The sequence below is a fragment of the Sparus aurata genome, chromosome 12, assembly GCF_900880675.1.
Source record: "Sparus aurata chromosome 12, fSpaAur1.1, whole genome shotgun sequence".
Classification (NCBI taxonomy): Eukaryota; Metazoa; Chordata; class Actinopteri; order Spariformes; family Sparidae; genus Sparus; species Sparus aurata.
The window spans coordinates 6,724,029-6,742,981 of record NC_044198.1 but is presented as its reverse complement, the minus strand read 5'-3'; the positions used below and the strand labels follow the sequence as shown (position 1 = coordinate 6,742,981).

The window sequence follows — 18,953 nt, the reverse complement described above, 5'->3', positions numbered from 1 at the left end:
GTAATTTATAATATGACAATAAAAAAGTAGATAATTTAAACATGGATGAAAAGAAGTGACATTCATGAAGATAAAAGGATTACTACAAACACGCTCAACTGTTAAATTAGATCCCATGGCAAGTGAGTGTGAATATTGAAAGAAATAAAAGATAAATGATAACATCAAGTTGTATAATAATTGTGTCTGTGAGGTAAATCAAATAGAATTATCAGAGTAGAAATGTTCTAGAATACAGACACATTATATTACAATAAAATACAGCATCTAGTTTCTATTCTAATGAAAAACACAATATGACTTAAAGAATAATACCAAATAAACTGTCTTAGCAGATTTAAAGGGAAACTGCTAGTCTTGCTTTATCCAAAGTTTAGCCTCTATAGTCACTAATTAGCACGTTATATGTAATTTTTTAAATCTCTACACGAAAAAAATTGAAAATGTATAAACATTTCTGATTCCATGAGAACGTACGTGCTCTGTAAGCTCCCGACTACTATCACTAACCTCCTTCCACTTGGGTTTGCACCAGCCTTTTTCAGCCCTTTTTCAAGGTCTCCAATCCGTGCCACCTGTTATTTAGCTGTTTTACCTATTTAATTTATTTTTTTTTTTTTTTCACTGCGGAAGCCATTGTTTGATTATTTAATCAACAGGTATCCACAGAGTCTAAGTGTTCCTAACCTGATATTGTCACAAGAATCAAACAAAAAACTTTGAGTGTGCCAAAGATTACTTCTGTTTCGGTATTAAAACAGCAGGCATGGCACCATTAGCACTGAAGAGCTTACGTAGTACTCAGCATTGAGTCGGGGCAGAGAAGCTGCTCTGCAGTGGCCCTCCAGGCTTGGATATGCTTCTGTGTCTGAAATGTTCTCCACCTGCTTCAGTTCAACCAATTCCTGAAAGGAAAATAAGAGGAAGTAGTATGTATGAAGGCATCACAGATGACATAGAGATTCTGCAGTTTTCATGGTGTTAGTGTACCTGAGGTCGGGTGGAATATGGCACATCTTCTGACTGGCCTCTATGTAGTTTCCTTCGGCCTTTGGGCCTCTGTGCTGCCTGAGAAAAGTCTCCGGACTGGGAATGTTTGATGGCAGTCCTCTGGTTTAGTCTGTATACACACACACACACACACACACAAGAGCTCTGACTATAACACTGCTACTTAATCAATTTTAGGATTTTTTTCCCTATTGAACCATGTGACTGTTTTTCAGAGTTGAAATGATTACCATTATTAATTGTTCAGTCCTTTGAAAACAAATACAATCTTTGTAATGAACAAATAGTCCTTTAAGTAATTTTTCAAGCAAACATACCAAACATTTCATTTTATAGTTCCAAGCTCCCAAATTTGACTTTTTCCAGCTGTTCTTGGTATAGCAAAGTGTATATTGTTTGGACAGGTGTAAAACTGAAGAAAATAGATTTAAAGTATCAAGTATGTGTTGGGTACTGTAAATACTGTGCTACTAGATGACAAAAACACCACAAAGTACCTTTAACTAGAAATGGATTTGAAAAGTCTTAACTATGTTCCTTCCCACCAACAATGATAAAGCCACTGTAAGTGTTGCTTTAGCAAACTTCTTGTCCGTTTTGCAGTCAGCCTTCCCCTCCCTCCTCTCTACATCACCACATGAATGCACAGTGGTAATTGCCAGACATAGCAGCAAACATAACTGCTCTCTGCGTATTCACAAGCAGACAGGACTGCCTCTTTAAGGAGTTCTCTGTCCTGATTGGATAAAGTGAGCAGGGCTACCAGAAAATGTGTTTTCTCTTTAACTGCATGTACAAGGGGAAGGAGACACTTACTTTAATTTGCAAAAATATTTGCTTATAATATTCACTAATTTTCGCTTTCTTTTTCAGATACAACACATCAGAGCTGTTCTTGTAAAGCACTTTCTGCTTAGATAAATGTGATCCTTTAATCCAGATTGTAAATTGTTGTTTTCACATCATTGCTCTTCTACCACTCTTTTGTTGATGACACCCAAATATTCTCATTATACTCCACACTAAGTTGGAGGCATATATAACTGCTTACATAGCAGTTGTCTCACAGGGGATGTCAAGGCACCGACTAAGTCTATCCTGGACAGGCCTGAGTTTGCGTTCCTTCAGGGGAAAGGATCCATGACTATGATAATACTGTAGTGACACCAACCCAATGAGTCAATGACAGACAGATAATGCACAGACAAAGAACTGTTGCTTTCAGCAATTCTGGCAGTAGCAGCCTGCTCCTGCAAGATTCTTCCTGGACAACATTAGGAGGATTCACCCCGTCCTCACAGGGGAGGCTGTCCAGGTTCTCATCCAGGTGCTTGTCGTCTACCTCTTGGACTACTGTAGCTCATACCTCTGTCATTAGACCAGTTCAACTAGTCCAGAATGCTGCTGCTGACCTCTTATAAACAGGCCAATATTTTCCTACAACACTCATCCTCTCTGAAATAGAGAAACAAAGAAACTGCTCCTTCCCAGTAAATACCTACATTCCTTCCCCCTCACTTTGAGGACCCTGTGGCTATCCTCAACAATGTTAAATTGAACTCACCACTGAAGAAATGACAGCAGATGTCATATTAATAATTTTTTTTTTACACCCAGACATCCCAACCTGGAATGTGTACTTAAACTGTAGCTGTAGAACTGAACCCACCTGTAGTTGTTTGTTTGTAAAGGAAGCACTGACAGTGTTCATGTCATCAATAGCACATTTAGCTCTTGTTCCTATCAACATTTGAATCCACTTATTATAATTCCTGACAGATCATGTGGTAAATGTCAAGTATGTAAGCAATTTATAAATGTAAAAGAAAAAATCCAATATAATGTAAACAATGTCTGAGACAGAAGAGCCCAACTGGACTGAGTGGAAGAAACTTTTCTTCAGTATTAATCAAGAAGATCGCTCCCTCATTTCTAGGGCTATTGGTCTTAAGAAACATACAATTTTAAGAAGTTAGCTAGAAGTAGATTTAAAAAAATGTTGCTAAGGATGCAAAGAGGTTATCAGTGAAACAAAAGCACCCATGCTGTGGACATATTATGTTTCTACTGTGTATGGCAGTCACTCACATTGTGTCCCTATTAACCGAGGTGGCAATGGTGGTGGCAGCGGTGGCGATGGCGGTGGAGGGCAGTGTTGCTGGCTTTGCCACTGGCTCAGGCTGCGATGGGAGGGGCTGTTTTAGGCTGGGGAATGGTGGCTCGACTTCCAGTATGTGAGTAAGAGGCAGCACAGGGCGGAACAATGCCCCTAGTTTACTCTGCAGGACAGACCAATGGGATATATCATAAACAAAGTGTATATACACTGAAAGACCAGATATGTTAATTAATAAAAATGAATGTAAAAAAAGAAATATTAGTCTAATATTCAGCCTGCACAAAATAGTTTGCTTAGAACAGTTAAATAAGTCATCCAGAGTAGCGCACATTTCTACAGCTGTATCAGTGATTTCACTCCATTGGCAGATTAGCTTTTTCCTGTATTGTGAGATTCATTAATTATGCTTGAATTTTACAAAAGGAATAAAACATGATTTAACGATGCTATAAACAAGATTATTTGTCTTTTGAGGAGGTAATGCCTTGAGACAACTTTTTTCAGTCGTCTTAAGAAATTTCCAATTGAGCTGTATTAAAATACACATATTTTTGTTTTAAGCATCATTAATCCAAATGTCTTCAATCAAACTGTATCTTAGAAGTAGTAAAAAAAATTATTTAATAGACAAAATAAGCCACAATGCATCTTAATCCAAATATATCATTATTGTACTCACTAAGATAAGACATTTCTTTCTGCCTAAACCCCCTCTTAGTTCATTACAAGGGGAATTCTTTTTATTTAGAACATGCTTTTACCGGAGGTCCCCCTGTAGATTGCTGCTGCTGGAGTCTCTTGGCACGATTCTGCTTATAGTAGTCAAAGATCATGAGAGCTGCATAGACTTTCCCCACAGTGAGCTCGTTGTCTGGAGGAGAGAACAGAGTCAGAGAAAGTTGCTCTATGTGGGCAGTAGATGGCGCCATATGAGCAACTTTGAATAAAAAACTTTCAATAATTTGTGCATTATTTATCATTTCTTGTCTTTATGTGTGTCTGTATGTTAAAAGAATATAGTATAATGCATATCAATGAAACACAAAAAACCAGACACTTAACTAGAGTCTTCTCTAGAATCTATAAAAAATAGTGAAATGTGTTTATTTGTATTAGAAACACAGTTCCATTTTCTCATCAAGCAGACAGAATTGTTGTCTTTTTCTTTGAGAACTACAACCTTAAAGTCTCAATTACAGTCAATAATGAGATAAACATCCATCTTGCCAAATTTTCATCTATTACTGCATCCTAAAATACTAAAACTACATTTTCTTTTAAAGCCAGATTTTGTTCTCTAATCATTTCAGCTATTTTCCAAGACAAATGTGGGAAGACATACCCATAAATGACTGTCAGTATCTTAAAATAAAAAATGCATCTAGAAAATAGTTGAAACGTGGGTGAAAATGATCTCTGCACATTCTACATTTAGGAATCAAGTGATGAGTTCAGAGTGAGATTTTTTGAAGTGTGCAGTCCTATAAAAAAGAACAACATTTTTATAAGATGAAGTAGAAAAAGCAGGAAGAAGTCAAGTGTGATGAAAACAACTGGGTTTCAGTAGAACCCACACAGAACTGTGGCTCACATTTATGAGGCGTCACCAGCAGGTCGACAGTCTTCTGCGACAGGTTGGGCCAGACTCGGTTTAGCTCCCTCTTTAGGTCCAAGTCGCTCAAGTGCTGCGCCAGGACCCCTGTGGACATGCCCACAAACACGTCACATCAAATCTGCACCACAGCCATCACCGCTATTCACATTAACATCAGAGCCGTCGGTCCGGTTGCTAGGGTTTCTTGATTTTGTGGTTTCAGTCTCTCACCAGATGCCAGCTTGATCTCCAGGGCTGTGCGAATCAGGGCCATCAGCGTGGAGGTGAAGTGCACAGTGTTGTCTTCCGCAATGGGCATGTTCATCTTTACTAATCGCTGAGAGGCATGGAAGCAGAGAGGAGGGGCCATGAACCAGGAGAAAATGATCAACATCTCACTGAAAAGAGGCTGGATTAGGGATATGACTACAAGCCAAATTAAAGGGTTTCAATATTAGGCTCTGTACAAGTCATACGTAGTTCTACATCAGGTGAACCAACCTTGTAGATTATCCACCACGAGCTTTCCAAAACCCAAAGATATTTAACACCGCAAAAAGTTCTGTGCCTGCCAAGATTTAAAGTCCAAATTTTAGAAACATGGGATTAATTATCTTGTCTTTCTTTACTTAAACTTCTGTACTAGTTTCTAGCTTTGAATTCAGGGTATATTTTTTAATTGATCATGAACAGGTCTTTTATGCCCCAATTAGTAAGGAAATCTTAAAATTAAGTAATTTAGAGGTAAAACAAGGTGCACCATTCTCTTTTACTAAAATAAGTAACAGCATAATCTCATTAATGTTTCCACTTCATCCTTCATTTTCAATTTTTTTATTGCTTGGCCTTAATTTTTTCAGTCTGCTAAAATTAAGAATTAAAAGAAGTTGAAATTAGAATGAATTGTTAATATTCATGATATTTTGCTTATTAATGTGCTATAGAAAGTTTGATCTCAAGTAAAGAACAGCATTTTCCCCTCATTTCAAACCTTTGAATAATTCTCAGCACCACTTTTATCTGGACAGAAGCAATGCATTTCAAAATGTATTTACATCTTTCTCTGTGGACAGATTACTTAAAGGAGAACTTCGGTCGATTTAAACATGCAGCTTCATTGCTCAAGCTACCCTTGACTTGCCAGTACCGAAGACGCGAACAAATTTGGTCAAGCCATTACAGAGCTCCGTGAACGGAGATGTAGCATTGAACGCTAACAGCATGGGGTCAGAACTTTACACTGTGTTTTAAGCGTCTTAACATGCTCCACATCTCACACCAAAAGTTATGCAACATCAGCAGACACCTTAGCACACAGCACTGTAGCGTGTATGACTCAAAATGAATAAAAAAGTAGATAAAATAGTGTGTTTGTGCAAGCAGCTACTTACCTGTTTGTTGACATCCGTGTGTTCCGGTAGCTAGACCAAACTAGCATATCCATCGAGTGTGCACTTAACAGGCTTAACAGGCTATTGTAAGGCTCATGGCTCATGACAGGCTGTAACATGGACATGTACATTATGAACAGAAACACAAAAAATGCTGGATTACGTTTCCGTCTCCGCCAGTGAGGGAGTAAGTGCACGCTCGACGGATTGACTAGTTTGGTCTAGCTACCGGAAGACGCCGATGTCAACAAACAGGTAAGTAGCTCCTTGCACAAACACACTGTTTTAACTACTTTTTTATTCAGTTTGAGTCATACACGCTACAGTGCTGTGTGCTAAGGTGTCTGCTGATGTTGCATAACTTTTGATGTGAGATGTGGAGCATGTTAAGACGCTTAAAACACAATGTAAAGTTCTGACCCCATGCTGTTAGCTGTCAATGCTAAGTCTCAGTTCACGGAGCTCTGTAATGGCTGGACCAAATTTGTTCGCGTCTTCGGTACTGGCAAGTCAAGGGTAGCTTGAGCAATGAAGCTGCATGTTTAAATCGACCGAAGTTCTCCTTTAACTAGTATGAAGAGATTTTCGCCTCAAAATCAGTGTTTATGTCTTTATTTTAGCTTTTTCAATTGTGATTTACAATGATTTGCATCTGAGAAAAGCATCCAATTCTCACATTTGAGAAGCTGGAACAAGCCAGCGTTTGGCATTTCTGTTTATTAAATGTCAATTAATGTCAAACTACTACTCAATTAGCCAAAAAATAATTTCAAACCAAACATAGGCCTCAGTGTGTGAGCCCAACCCACACACCTTTTTTTAAACTAACAGCACTGAACAGATGAATGCAGAGAACACCGCTGTTTCTGGCTGCTGCTGCTGTTGCTATGAGACTATTGAAAATCCACAGGAAGCGTAGCACGCTTCTGCTTAAAGCTGAAATATGATTAACTTGTGATGCTGAGGACGTGAGCTCTGTGAACATGCAAAGCTCTCGCTGCTGATGGAAACATGCAGCAGCACGTCTGCGTTCAAGGAGTAATGACTTAGAGGCCTGAGGAGCAGAGAGAAGTGGCTGACAACCCAATCTGGCAGCACAAATAAAACATTCCAAAGACCTTTTTCCCAACAACCATTTCCAGTCGCTTTGCTTCAGTAGTTTTCTGGAAAGAGTTAGGGGTTTGACAAGTCTCTGACTTGAAAAAACAAAGAATAAGCCACTGCAATAGACTAAAGATAATCAGCTTTTAGAACATAAAGGTTTATTCATTAATGGGTCAAATGAATACCAGAGAACAATTTTGATGAAGATCAATAAAATGGTAAATGATAAATGGACTTGGATTTATATACATACATACATACATACATACATATATATATATATATGTGTGTGTATGTATGTATGTATGTATGTATGTATGTATGTATGTGTGTATGTATGTATGTATGTATATGTATGTATGTATGTATATTTATGTATGTATGTATATAAATCCAAGTCCATTTATCATTTACCATTTTATTGATCTTCATCAAAATTGTTCTACATATATATATATATATATATATATATATATATATATATATATATATATATATATATTAATATATACATAGTTAATCTTAAAAATATCAGACATTTACAGGTTCTGGCTTCTCCACTGTGAGGATTTGCTGCTCTCTTTCTGTTATACACCATTATACACTGAATATCTTTGGGTTTTGGACAAAATAATAATTCCCTATTTCATAGACTAAATTATACATCAACACTACACTGCAGTGTACTGTAGAACTAAATCTAATAACTATAAGGAATAATCACGAAGCTCCACACAGGCTCAATTATTATCAGTATTTCTCCAATAACTTATGGAACTAAAACTTTGTCAGGCATCAATTGAAATAAGTCCAAACTAATCTGTATAAATCCACATCATGCACGGCTGCTGGATCAATGGATCATTCTGGAATGAAGGATTCACACACACACATGCATGTTTGCATTAGTACACAACATGCACAGTGAGGCTGCAGGGGTGGTAGAGGCATCGACTGGATATAAAACTTCTAATCAAAAGAAAAAAATCAAGAACTGAGAGATGAATGCAAAAAAACACTTGCAACATTGGAAACATTTGTGAGAAGCATGGGAGCATTACAATACAGACGCAGAGATGATATGCAAGGACAGAAGAAGAAGGATGAGATGAACCAAGTGCCTCAACTGGAAAGTGTTGCATCTTTTTTCCCAGAAACAGAGAGCAGAAGAATGCCTGCTACAGACATGAGCATCAGACAAAAAAAGAAACACATATGTGGAAGAGACATGCTTGCAGACAAAGACTTAATATGCACGCAAGGAGATACACCAGGATGAAATCCCAGGAGAGGGTGAAAGAAAGATCATCGAAAAGAGAGCATAAAGCCTGAAGACACAACATAAAACTGGAAACAGGAGGGTAACAGGGACAGCTGTCACTGTGAGGGGAAGATGTGTTCATTCGGAAGGAAGGTTAACTAGCAGCACCATCAGCGGCAAAGTAGTGGGAGGGGAAAATAGAAAAATAGAGGTGAGGGGAAAAAAAGCTAGCCTTGCTCTCAAGTGCACTGCCCCTCTCTCTGTGTCTTTGTTCATGTCTTTCTCTGTTGATTCAGAAAAACACGAGTTCTATTTGCAGGAGCGACCACGTCAGACCCAGACATTTTCAAACTGGGGCAAGGGCAGGGCTTCTTTAAATGTGATTCACTTAGACAGCTGTGCATGCACTGCAACCACTCACATTAAGTCTGCATGCTAAAAGGTGGCCAGTAGCTGCCATAGGGACTACCTGAGGATTGTTGAGCTGTGTAACTGACTCCCATTTCACTAGTACACAAGTCTCACATATAATCATGGAATAAATGTGCCAGGTAACAAAGCCACTTTAATTTGGACAGTTTCAAGTCCATATTATAAATCTGTCCAATGTTCACTCTAATCGCAAAGGAGGAAGTCAGGTGAAGAAGTAAAAAGAGCAATAGGGAGGTGAACGAGGGGATGGTTGGGGGAAGCAAACAGGTCTTTTGTGGAGAACGTCATTTGTGTCTCATTTCAAGGGTCAGTGGTGATGTTTGTGACAAAGGTAACTTAAATAAGTAATATACTGTAAATCAGGTTTTTATTTTGATTCCAAAACCCAGTGTTTCCTAAACCTAACTAAGTAGTTGTAGAGCATAAACCCAACCAAACAGCGACACAACAGAGGTCCGCTGCAGCAGTCATGTTGTTTCAGGAACAGTGATATATGCCCTTTTGGTCATTGGCAATTGACCTGCTTGGTTGTTAAGGTATGAGGAAGCATTGAAGCTAACAGTGGCAGTTACAATATTGTATCAAACGTAATGGACAAAGTAAAATCTTGAACTGATGAAGGTGCTATGAAAAATTAAGGGATCGCGAAAGTTAATAGTATTCATCCTTAGGGGAACATGAATGTCTGAACCAAATGTCATGGCAATCCATTAAATAGCTGTTGAGACATTGAAATCTGAACCAAATATGTCAAACTGATGGTGGCATCAGAGGAAAAATACGGGGATTACTATCATCGGAGGTATTCATCCTCTGGATGCCATGAATGTTGGTACCTGGCAGTAAATTGAAATGCTATCTTTTACCAGTCATCCAGCAGGCCTGGAATATTAAAATAATTATTCCGGGTTATTTGCTGGATGTTTGTAAAGTCCACTGTATGAGTTGGTGGCAGGCCAGAGCAGTGTCTGGTACAGTCTGCACGAACACTGGTTTGGCCCTGGGCAAATACTTTATCATTTCATGTCAACTGTAAACATCTGTAAGATGATGGATGCAACTTGGTGCTGGATAGTAGGTAAAAAAAATAAAGAGATTTACATCTTTGGTTTGCATTGGGAACACTTGGTGTAACATTAACTTTTACCAAAGTTGTAAATGGGGTTTTACCAATCTTTAGCAGCAAGATATTCAACTTTCTTCACCAACTAGTCAGTCTGGAGTTTGGTGCTTGGCAGGTAGCCCACAGTGGGTTTATCAGAGCTTGTTACTGAAAACAGGTTAGTGAGAGAACTGAAGCTTCCGTAAAGTCAAAACTAGGAGCTAAAAGAGTCTAAAAAGCTCAGTAGAGAGTTACTTTTCTGTTAGACCCTTTACATTATAAATGCCGATTTGATTTGTTTCAATATTAATAAAAAGAACATCACTGCAGCTACCAAACAAATGTGGAATATGAACCAAAAACATGACCTCCTTGGGTGAAATAATAAATAAGCTGTAATTTCTTTTCTATAAATTTCAAACAGCAGCTGGTGCTTTTATTTTGATATTTGTATTTTCTCCCTAAGATGATTTAGAGGAGCTTAGTCAAACAATGTTTTCCTCAGCTCTCTGATCTATTTTTATCTGTCAGTGTTAGATGGCCTTCCAGTAAACAATCTGAGTGTACAACAAACCTTCCCAGTGCAGGACAAGAACACAGAGCTTCACAGACAAACAGAAAGAACAACACAACAGCAGGCCAGAAGATACCGACTGTGACACACTGACAGAGGCCAGAGAATGTTTGACAGGTGGGAGAAGGGAACCAGCAGTGACTGCAAAAGGGAATAGGACGGAGGAGGAGGGAGTAATTCTACCTTATAGGCGACTCGGGGGGGACATTTCTTTCCCAAACCTAGTGGAGGGGACATGTCGCGAAGCATCTCGTACATATCACGGTAAGTCATGCGGCCGCTTCCCAGGGGAAAGATGGTAGGAGGCCATGAAGGAGGAATGAAGATTTCCCAGGTGAGGTGGTGTTGGGATGAAAAGGGGTAGGGGGAGTTACACCATACAGAAAGTGGTAGAATCCAAAAAGAGAGAATGGGAGGGGAAAAGAGAGGAAAACACAGAAATCCTTGTTAATAAGATTTCCAGGATATCATGAATCTGGAATGCCATCCTCGCTGGATTTAAAGATTCAGGAATGGATCCCAGAGGAGGAAAGAGGGGAAGATGCTCCCGAGGATTCCCTGTGCAGAGATGCTGGATGGAGGGATCCTGGTGGAAGATGGAAGTGCAGCATTTTATGTTAAAGGATTATTCCCCTGAAAATGTTGCTTTTGACTTTTAAGAATTCACCACAGGTAGGCTTGAAAGGTGGCTCCAATGGCAACCCAGTCTCACAGCACAAAAAAGTATTTAAACACTGAATAGAAACTTCTAAGACCACTCATGTGAAATTCTCCAACTCTTGCCAATGCCAATGCCCTCTAGAAGTGGATTATTCAGCAGGAGAGGTTTGAGAATTGTTCTATGAATGTCTCGATGCTTTTGTCCTTCTGCTTTGCTATGACATTGTCCTTCCTAAAGCAGCAGCTACAAACTTCTCAGAGCCACCTTGCAAGGGAGGTTATTACTTCAGGGTCAAAAGGCCGATTTTTAGTGGAATATCCCTTTAAGATACCCTCTGTTTCAGCATGCTAAAAGGCATTAGCAGTAACCAAAGTGGAAACAAAGCACACAATGCTCACTCTGCACTACCCACTCTTCTTTCACTCCTGCGTTTAGAAGCAGGGAAAATATCTTAGACATCTCATGTGATGCCTTTTGTTTGAGTCTGACTTGTGGCATTGTTTCCCGCACTCGCCATGGTTACCTGCCAGCTGGTTAGTGGAGGATCGATGTGTGTTTGTATGCATGTGTGGTCGGGTCATTCTCTGCCACCGCAGGGAATATAAACAGACATGTACAGTTCGAAAACCACCACAGTCCCTTTGAAAACAAAAGGGCTGTGTGGGAGTGCAAACCTTATAAGCCACCCTGCTAGGGCACTTCTTCCCCAGGCCCAGGGGAGGCGAGATAAAACGTAACAATTTGTACATATCCTGATAGCATATCCTCCCGCTGAAAAAGATAACACATGTTCGAGAGGTTAGGTCACAGCTTATAACATTACATCTATCTGCAGTAATCTGGTATCAGTGAGCGGGCATTAACAGTTAGATAAATATTCAACAAGTCGCAGCATAAAGTGCACAATATACTTTTTTTTTTACTTCTCTGACTAAGTCTGTGAAGTTAAGTTGGTGTTTATTGAGACTATTATATCTAAATATTTCATCTCTTTTTTTTGTACTTAGATAGAGACAGAGAGTTTGAACATGGACTCTGGCCCATGAGTATTTACTCTGCATTTTCTGCTTTCTTTTTGCTCATCACATCAATCACAACTATTACAGCTACTTTGCATCAGATATCTCAGGTATATATCGTGTTCATTCATAATAATACATATTACATGGACTGTACTGTATCATAATATGTATACACATTTTTATTACTGAGTATCTTGTGAAATTATCCTACTCAATCATCAATCTTGATCATATATGTGTATTTGAATGGTGAATAGAGTGACCTGCTGTAATAAGTGATATTACAGCAAGTTTGACTATTTGTCAAGTTTGGTGCTGTTCTGAGCATTATTTGTGGCTATGAGTGGCTTTTTGATGGCAGTTTCTTGGTGGAGGCATAGACTGCAGTGTATTGTTATCGTGCGGTCTTTTCTGAGGTTGCTAAAACTACATAAGCTAGTGGTCGGAAAACTTGAACTCTCAAGGGGGGGGGGGGGGTTTACTCGGTGTAACGGTGTGTTAGACCATGGATTAAATTTACGCTGGAATATCCCTTTAATCACCCCAAATCCTATACAGTGGACCTTCAATTTAAATCAAAATAGTCTGCTCCTAAATGAAAACTATGAGCTTTGGATATACTCCTTGCTGCAACAAGACATAAAGATGAGTTAACGCAGTGAAAATATAACGGAGGTTGCTGAAGGTACTTCTCCGAGAGCAGCTAATACATATTCAGAGGAATAAATAATATTTCCTCCCCCGCAATGACTGTCAGGAGATGGCAATTTCATATTTCCCATCTCACACCTCTCTCCAAGTCCTGACTCACTGACAAGGCTCAGATGAAGCCTTCTTTAAAACTTAATGAGCCTTACGTAATCTGAAACAGATTACGCCTCAAACTGTCTCACTCAGAACTTGCATTGTGCCGTAGTGAAATTTAACAGTGCTGTTGTGAGGGGCAAAAAGGGCGCTGACTTAAACCTGTATTCTCCTATTGGATGAATGGAAATAGTTTGTCTTCGCACCAAAGTGACAGACTGACGAGCTTTGGAGCCTGCCAGCTTACAGCAGCAAAGAGGGCTAAGTGGACACCAAGCGTAACGCTGGATTTACATGTATCATTCCAGCCGACAGGGGGCTCGTCACCAGCCTCAGCCAGCTATGGGCTCAAGCTTGTCATTCACTGCCACTGTTAAGATGGGATTTTTCCAGTTCCACATTGTAGTCCTGCTGGAACTCCTGATTCCTAGCCTACCTTTCTTTACAAAACAAACACGCCCTCCTTTAAAACTTTAGCTGTACAGGTCAGAGATCAGATGAAGCACTTACCAGGCAGCGGGGTCATACTCTGCCCACACCCTGATGAATTCATCAAGGTGATGAGGCCCCAGGATGGAGGCGTCCCTTGTCAGATACTCAAAGTTGTCCATGATGACAGCGACAAATAGGTTCAACATCTAGTAAAGGGAAACATGAGTGTTTAAAAGAAAAATCAACATAGATTCATACATTTATCAGTTACTATTTGATTGTGTAAAAAATGTACATTCATAAAAATATGTCACTTGACTGATAACTGTTGGAAAGGAGTTTTCTTACATAACCAGGAGCCAATTAGCATTTTCTTCCCATTGTTCTCTTTGTTCTCTCTAACTGTCAGCATTTTCTGAGCTGTGTTCGATACAAGAAGGCCTTGTTTACTTTAAACTACAAACAAGGTCTTCTCACAGCAGGAAACATGAATACTACTTTTTGATTCATGTGCGCAGAAAATCTGGGTGAAAATAAGTTTAAACCAATCTGCTCTTTTCTAAAGGCTGGGTATTTTTCTATCACTAAAACAAAAATGATAAGCATTAGTTAAAATGAACTAAGTTTGATGCAGTTCGACAAGTTCGAACTAGTAGTACTGACCAGAAAGGAGCAGAGGAAGATGAAGGACACAAAGTAAAAGTAGGCAAAGTCACTTCCACACTCCTTCCCAGCATTTCCTGAGAGCTTCTCACACGGCCGGTTACTGAGACACGCTAACATGATCTCATGCCAAGCCTCGCCTGTCGCACTCCTGAAAGCACACACAGTGAAGGTACACACATGTACACAAAGTGAATGGAAACGCTTCTCATCAGTGGAAGAAGCAGCAGTAGGTATTTTTAGAACACAGAAGCAGGATTACCTGAAGAGAAGTGTCAAGGCCTGGAAGAAGGTCTGGAAGTTGTTGTGGTGATTTATTGCAGACTCCTCCATCAGCTCGATGTTTCCAAACACCTGAGGCAGCAGGAGAGCAGCTGGTTGAATGTTTGTTTGTGATTGCATTCTGTTTGTGTTACAGGTAACAGTGTCCAGACTTTTTTTATTTTTTAATAGGACAATGTTTACACATTCTAAACTTAGCACTGTGCAGCCAGCTTTGCTAACAGTCTGCTGGCTACACAAAAATTGAGCCAGCTAGTGAGCAAAGCTTGTAAGCCAAGTCAAGTAGCAAGTCATAATAAGCGGTAGGTAGGCTAACTCTGTCTAAAGGTAAAATGTACCTCCTACCTACAAATCTAAAGCTCTGGTTGCCTGGCAACCACAGGTTGACGATAAGACTCCAAGGTGTCAGAGCTCCTGGCCAAGAATAAATCCCACGCATAACCTACTGTAAAACCACAAATCAGAAGTTTCAGCTTTTTCTTCACATGTCAAACATGACAATGAGCTCAGGTGCTGGTTACCCTAAGACAACGCCAGGCTAGCTGTTTCCCACTGCTTCCAGTCTTAATGCTAAGCTAAGCTAATTGGTTCCTTGTTGAGGCTTTTAGGTACAGGCATGGTAATCTGAGCACTGTTCATCACAGTTTACATTATGGCTACAGAAAAGCTGTTTCTCATTGTCTGTTGAAACACTTACGTATATCAGTTAAATTACCTCTTATAAATCAGGGCTAAGCCTACATAAAAGCATTTGGGGGATAAACTAAATGATACTTTAACTTCACATTACCACACTACCCCATTATTGTCTGGTTTCGGGACATTTTATAATGCATTTCCCTTCTATAAAATGAATTGTGTTTGTAATTCTGCCTGATTTGACCACGGATCAGGTCACCAGACTCCATCTGCTACTACTTTACTTTACTTTAAGGTTTAGTGAGACAGAGCAGGTCGCACCACCCGCAGAGAGCTGCAGCACTGGTGTGCAAGGATTTTGACTTCACAAGACATCCTCCCATTCTCGGGGGCATCTATCACTGAATCATTAAATCCTGACTTCGTCTGAGTCCAGCTGGTAGTGTCACGACTCACCTGCATTCCAATGATGGCATAGATGAAAAACAGCATGGCAATGAGCAGGCACACATATGGCAGGGCCTGAAAACAAACATAAACACAGGTTAAAGTCACTCAGAGCACAAACAGAGCACAGTGCAACAGATTCACACACAAATATTCCTCAATGCCATACATCCTTGTAAACACACAGCCTCTCTTTTGACCTCTCCCTTATTCTCTGCAAACACACTAACAAATCTGATCCTCTACAGAGGACTATTACCCGTTTAAGATTTTACAGTCTTATTTAAAGACTCGAGCAGTCAACCTGACCTGCAGGGTCAATTCTTCTAAGCAGCTATTTATATCGCTGCAAGGAGGAGGCGAACATTTGTTGTAATTAAATAGCCACCTTTTAACACTCTGCAGATACTGTCCATTTTCATTGGGCTTAAAAGCTCTCACCACTGACATTAAACCAGCTATAAATTCCCCTGGCTGCAGCCCTGCGCTCCACATTTAACTCAACTTGTCCCATGGGAATTATATAGAAAACCGACAATGTGTGAGAATTCAAACCACTGTCTGCTGAGTGCTTCGGCCTAAAGAATAAATCTGCATCCTCAATCCTTTATTTTTATTCACGTTTGTCTCGATTTCTTTTGTCCTTTTTTTGAAAAACATTTTTTATGTTTTGAAACGTGCTCCATAAATCAAGTTTGCTTTAACAATTCTTATGCACATGTCCTAAGAGAACATGCTACTAGTCTGTGTGTTTAGTTCACTGTGTGTGTCAACTCACCTTGAAGGACTGAACAAAGGTCCACAGCAGGATGCGGATGGTGTAGCCCTGCCGCAGCAACTTAATGAGACGAGCCGCTCTGAACAGCCTCAGGAAACTCAGGTTGATCACCTTGTCCTGAGAGAGAAAGCAGAGACTCTGTAAGGGATTGTAACATAGCCAGGATTTAAAGAGTCACTATGTGAATTTTCTTTAACAGAGTAATTATCTTTAACAGAGTTGATTTCATTATTTTATATACATTATTTATTAGGTTTGTGCATAATATTCTTTATTATGTTATGTGTATATGTGTATTTGTTGTTTTTTGTACTTTGTGTGCTCCTATTGCTGTGAAACAAATTGCCCCATTGGGGACAAATAAAGGTATTGATTGATTGACTGATTGATTGATCTTCACAGAAAAGGACAAATTCTTCATTCTGCAAATAAAAAAGTTAAAGTCATTAGCAATACAATATTAGTAGTACACCTGGGGCTTTTGCTGCTATAGCCTAACTTGATCTGGTATGAGAATTAACTTATGGTGGTTAATGCTAGCTATCTTTGTGTAGATATTGCTGTGGAAGTCACCTGAGAAAGTTAATCGACTCTTTATAACTTTTCTTTGCCTGTGCTCCTGTTGATTACACCTGATGCCACTGCTCAGCTAAAATTACACAGCCTCCTGTTAAATGAATATCATATCATGTTCTGCATCACAAATCAAAGTGGAGGGGACAGAGATATGCATTTAGAAGATGATGAAATTTACAGGCAAAAGTTGACCACAAAACAAGAGACTCTGATTTTTCCATCTGACTGTCCTTTGTTCCCTAAATCCGAGCAGCAAGGATAACAAGGGCTATATAACTTCTATGAAAACCTCAGGTTTAAAGCAGACACCCAAAGTCAATAATATAAACACTTTGGGTGTCTGCTTTAATCATCAAAAAACATGTTTTTCTCATACTGTTGCAGCACCTCTATTCACCTTCTGTCTGAACGCACCATTGAAGTACCTCTCTCTTAAGGACTCCCTCTTAAAAAGCCCAGTCTGACTCTGTTCTGATAGGTCAGCTTCTTACAAGCCTGAGCTTTACCACCCACCGTGTTTCTGCATCAGCTATGCCAGTGTTTTTGCAACCACGGCCAAGCAGGGAGTGTGGCTGAGAAGAAGACTGTATAGTCGTGACATCAAGTCCTGATGGCTCATTTGATGGCAGAATGTATTAATGCAGGCTGTGAGCATTTGTCTGTAGATTGAGCATTTTTTTATACTTTCGCAGTATTTAAATAGCACCTAGAACCTGTTTTATATCAAAAAGGATGGATGGGAATCTTATTTTCTACAATATATGACCTTCAAATTTAAAGGATTACGTTTTTGCCCTTGTTCTGCAAAAAAATTTCAGTCCGACAAAATTATTATTCTTCATGTCTTACAAATATAACTGGTACAAAACATGCCAGTGTGGTGGGATCATTGTTATGGTGAACATTTTTTTGCAGTGTACATTATCGCGTCAGATCTTTTCCAACTGAAAGTGCTGTATCGTTGTTAAAACACATGTTCGATATGCCTTTTTATTTTCCATCATGTCACAAGTATTCAGTACTGTAGGTAGCAAACAACACACACTGACTGGGGAACTGACAAAATCAGCAGCCAACAAGAAAAGCCACTTACCGTCTAGAGGTGTCAGATGTGACAGAGGGGGCAGAGTGAGGGCACAGGCGCCAGGAGAGACACAGCAGAAGATGGAAACAGCAAATAAGAAAAAAAAGACAGAGAAGGAAAGCAAGAGAGAAGAGACAGAACAGAAGACTAATGATCACATGAAAAGAAAGTCACAGACAGAGAAGAGACCGACTTTGCCACAAAGAAAGCAGCATTACTCTGCCTCAGCCCTCCATCTCCACTATCAGACAGTGTTATCCATTTTTCATCAGTTCTAATTCAACAAAGTGTAGCTGCAGCACTGATCCTCCTGCTGGCCTGCAGCTACCTTTGTTTTATGGATTGATTTTCATGATTTCATTTATTTCCTTTCGATTCGAGGACTGAGACAGTGAGAGCAGAGCAAAGCATGATTTCTACATTCATAGTTTTTTTAAGCTGAAGCACTTTGTTCAGATTGGTAATGTTTAAGAGACCCATCTTTAATCAACCAAATCAAATAAAAATGATGTCTGAAACAATAAATCATTTAATTGTTTAGTCACTAAACTGGTATTGCAACTATTCCTATAATCAGTTGTGATGACTTGCTGTATTTTATTAATCATATTTATGATTTGAACATTTTAGAGTTTTAAACTGCTGTTCAAAACAACATCAGCTTTGGCTCTGACAATTGTGATGGGCATTTTTACTTTTTACTAACGTTTAATAGACTAAAAGAATTCATGAATTGCTAAAAAAAAAAAAAATGTAAGGAAAATCCTTATTGTCAACCGTAAGTACAGTAAATTATAACTAACTTTTGCATATGGACTACTTATAAACTTCTACTTTCCCTTGGGTTCCCACACTTTCTTTTATATAAAATTCCAGGATTCAAGGACTTTCAAGGCCATAATAGTGAAGTTTAAGACACAGGCCAAGGTTAATTACAGTCACATCACTGAGATTTTTTTTTATAAATGAGCTCTAGT

General features: G+C 39.3%; 1 protein-coding gene across 1 annotated transcript in view; it reads right to left on the bottom strand.

Moving 5' to 3' along the window:
* Positions 1-18,953, bottom strand: part of cacna1bb (calcium channel, voltage-dependent, N type, alpha 1B subunit, b) — a 177,491-nt gene that overhangs the window by 13,869 nt on the left and 144,669 nt on the right. Inside the window, exons 38-50 of the mRNA XM_030436578.1 lie at positions 17,986-17,988; positions 16,317-16,433; positions 15,548-15,613; positions 14,433-14,524; positions 14,171-14,321; positions 13,586-13,713; positions 11,924-12,020; positions 4,956-5,061; positions 4,722-4,829; positions 3,892-4,001; positions 3,100-3,290; positions 991-1,120; positions 795-905 (exon numbers count right to left, since the gene is read on the bottom strand). Coding sequence (XP_030292438.1) covers positions 795-905; positions 991-1,120; positions 3,100-3,290; positions 3,892-4,001; positions 4,722-4,829; positions 4,956-5,061; positions 11,924-12,020; positions 13,586-13,713; positions 14,171-14,321; positions 14,433-14,524; positions 15,548-15,613; positions 16,317-16,433; positions 17,986-17,988 — 1,410 coding nt within the window. The remainder of the gene's footprint in view (positions 1-794; positions 906-990; positions 1,121-3,099; positions 3,291-3,891; positions 4,002-4,721; positions 4,830-4,955; positions 5,062-11,923; positions 12,021-13,585; positions 13,714-14,170; positions 14,322-14,432; positions 14,525-15,547; positions 15,614-16,316; positions 16,434-17,985; positions 17,989-18,953) is intronic.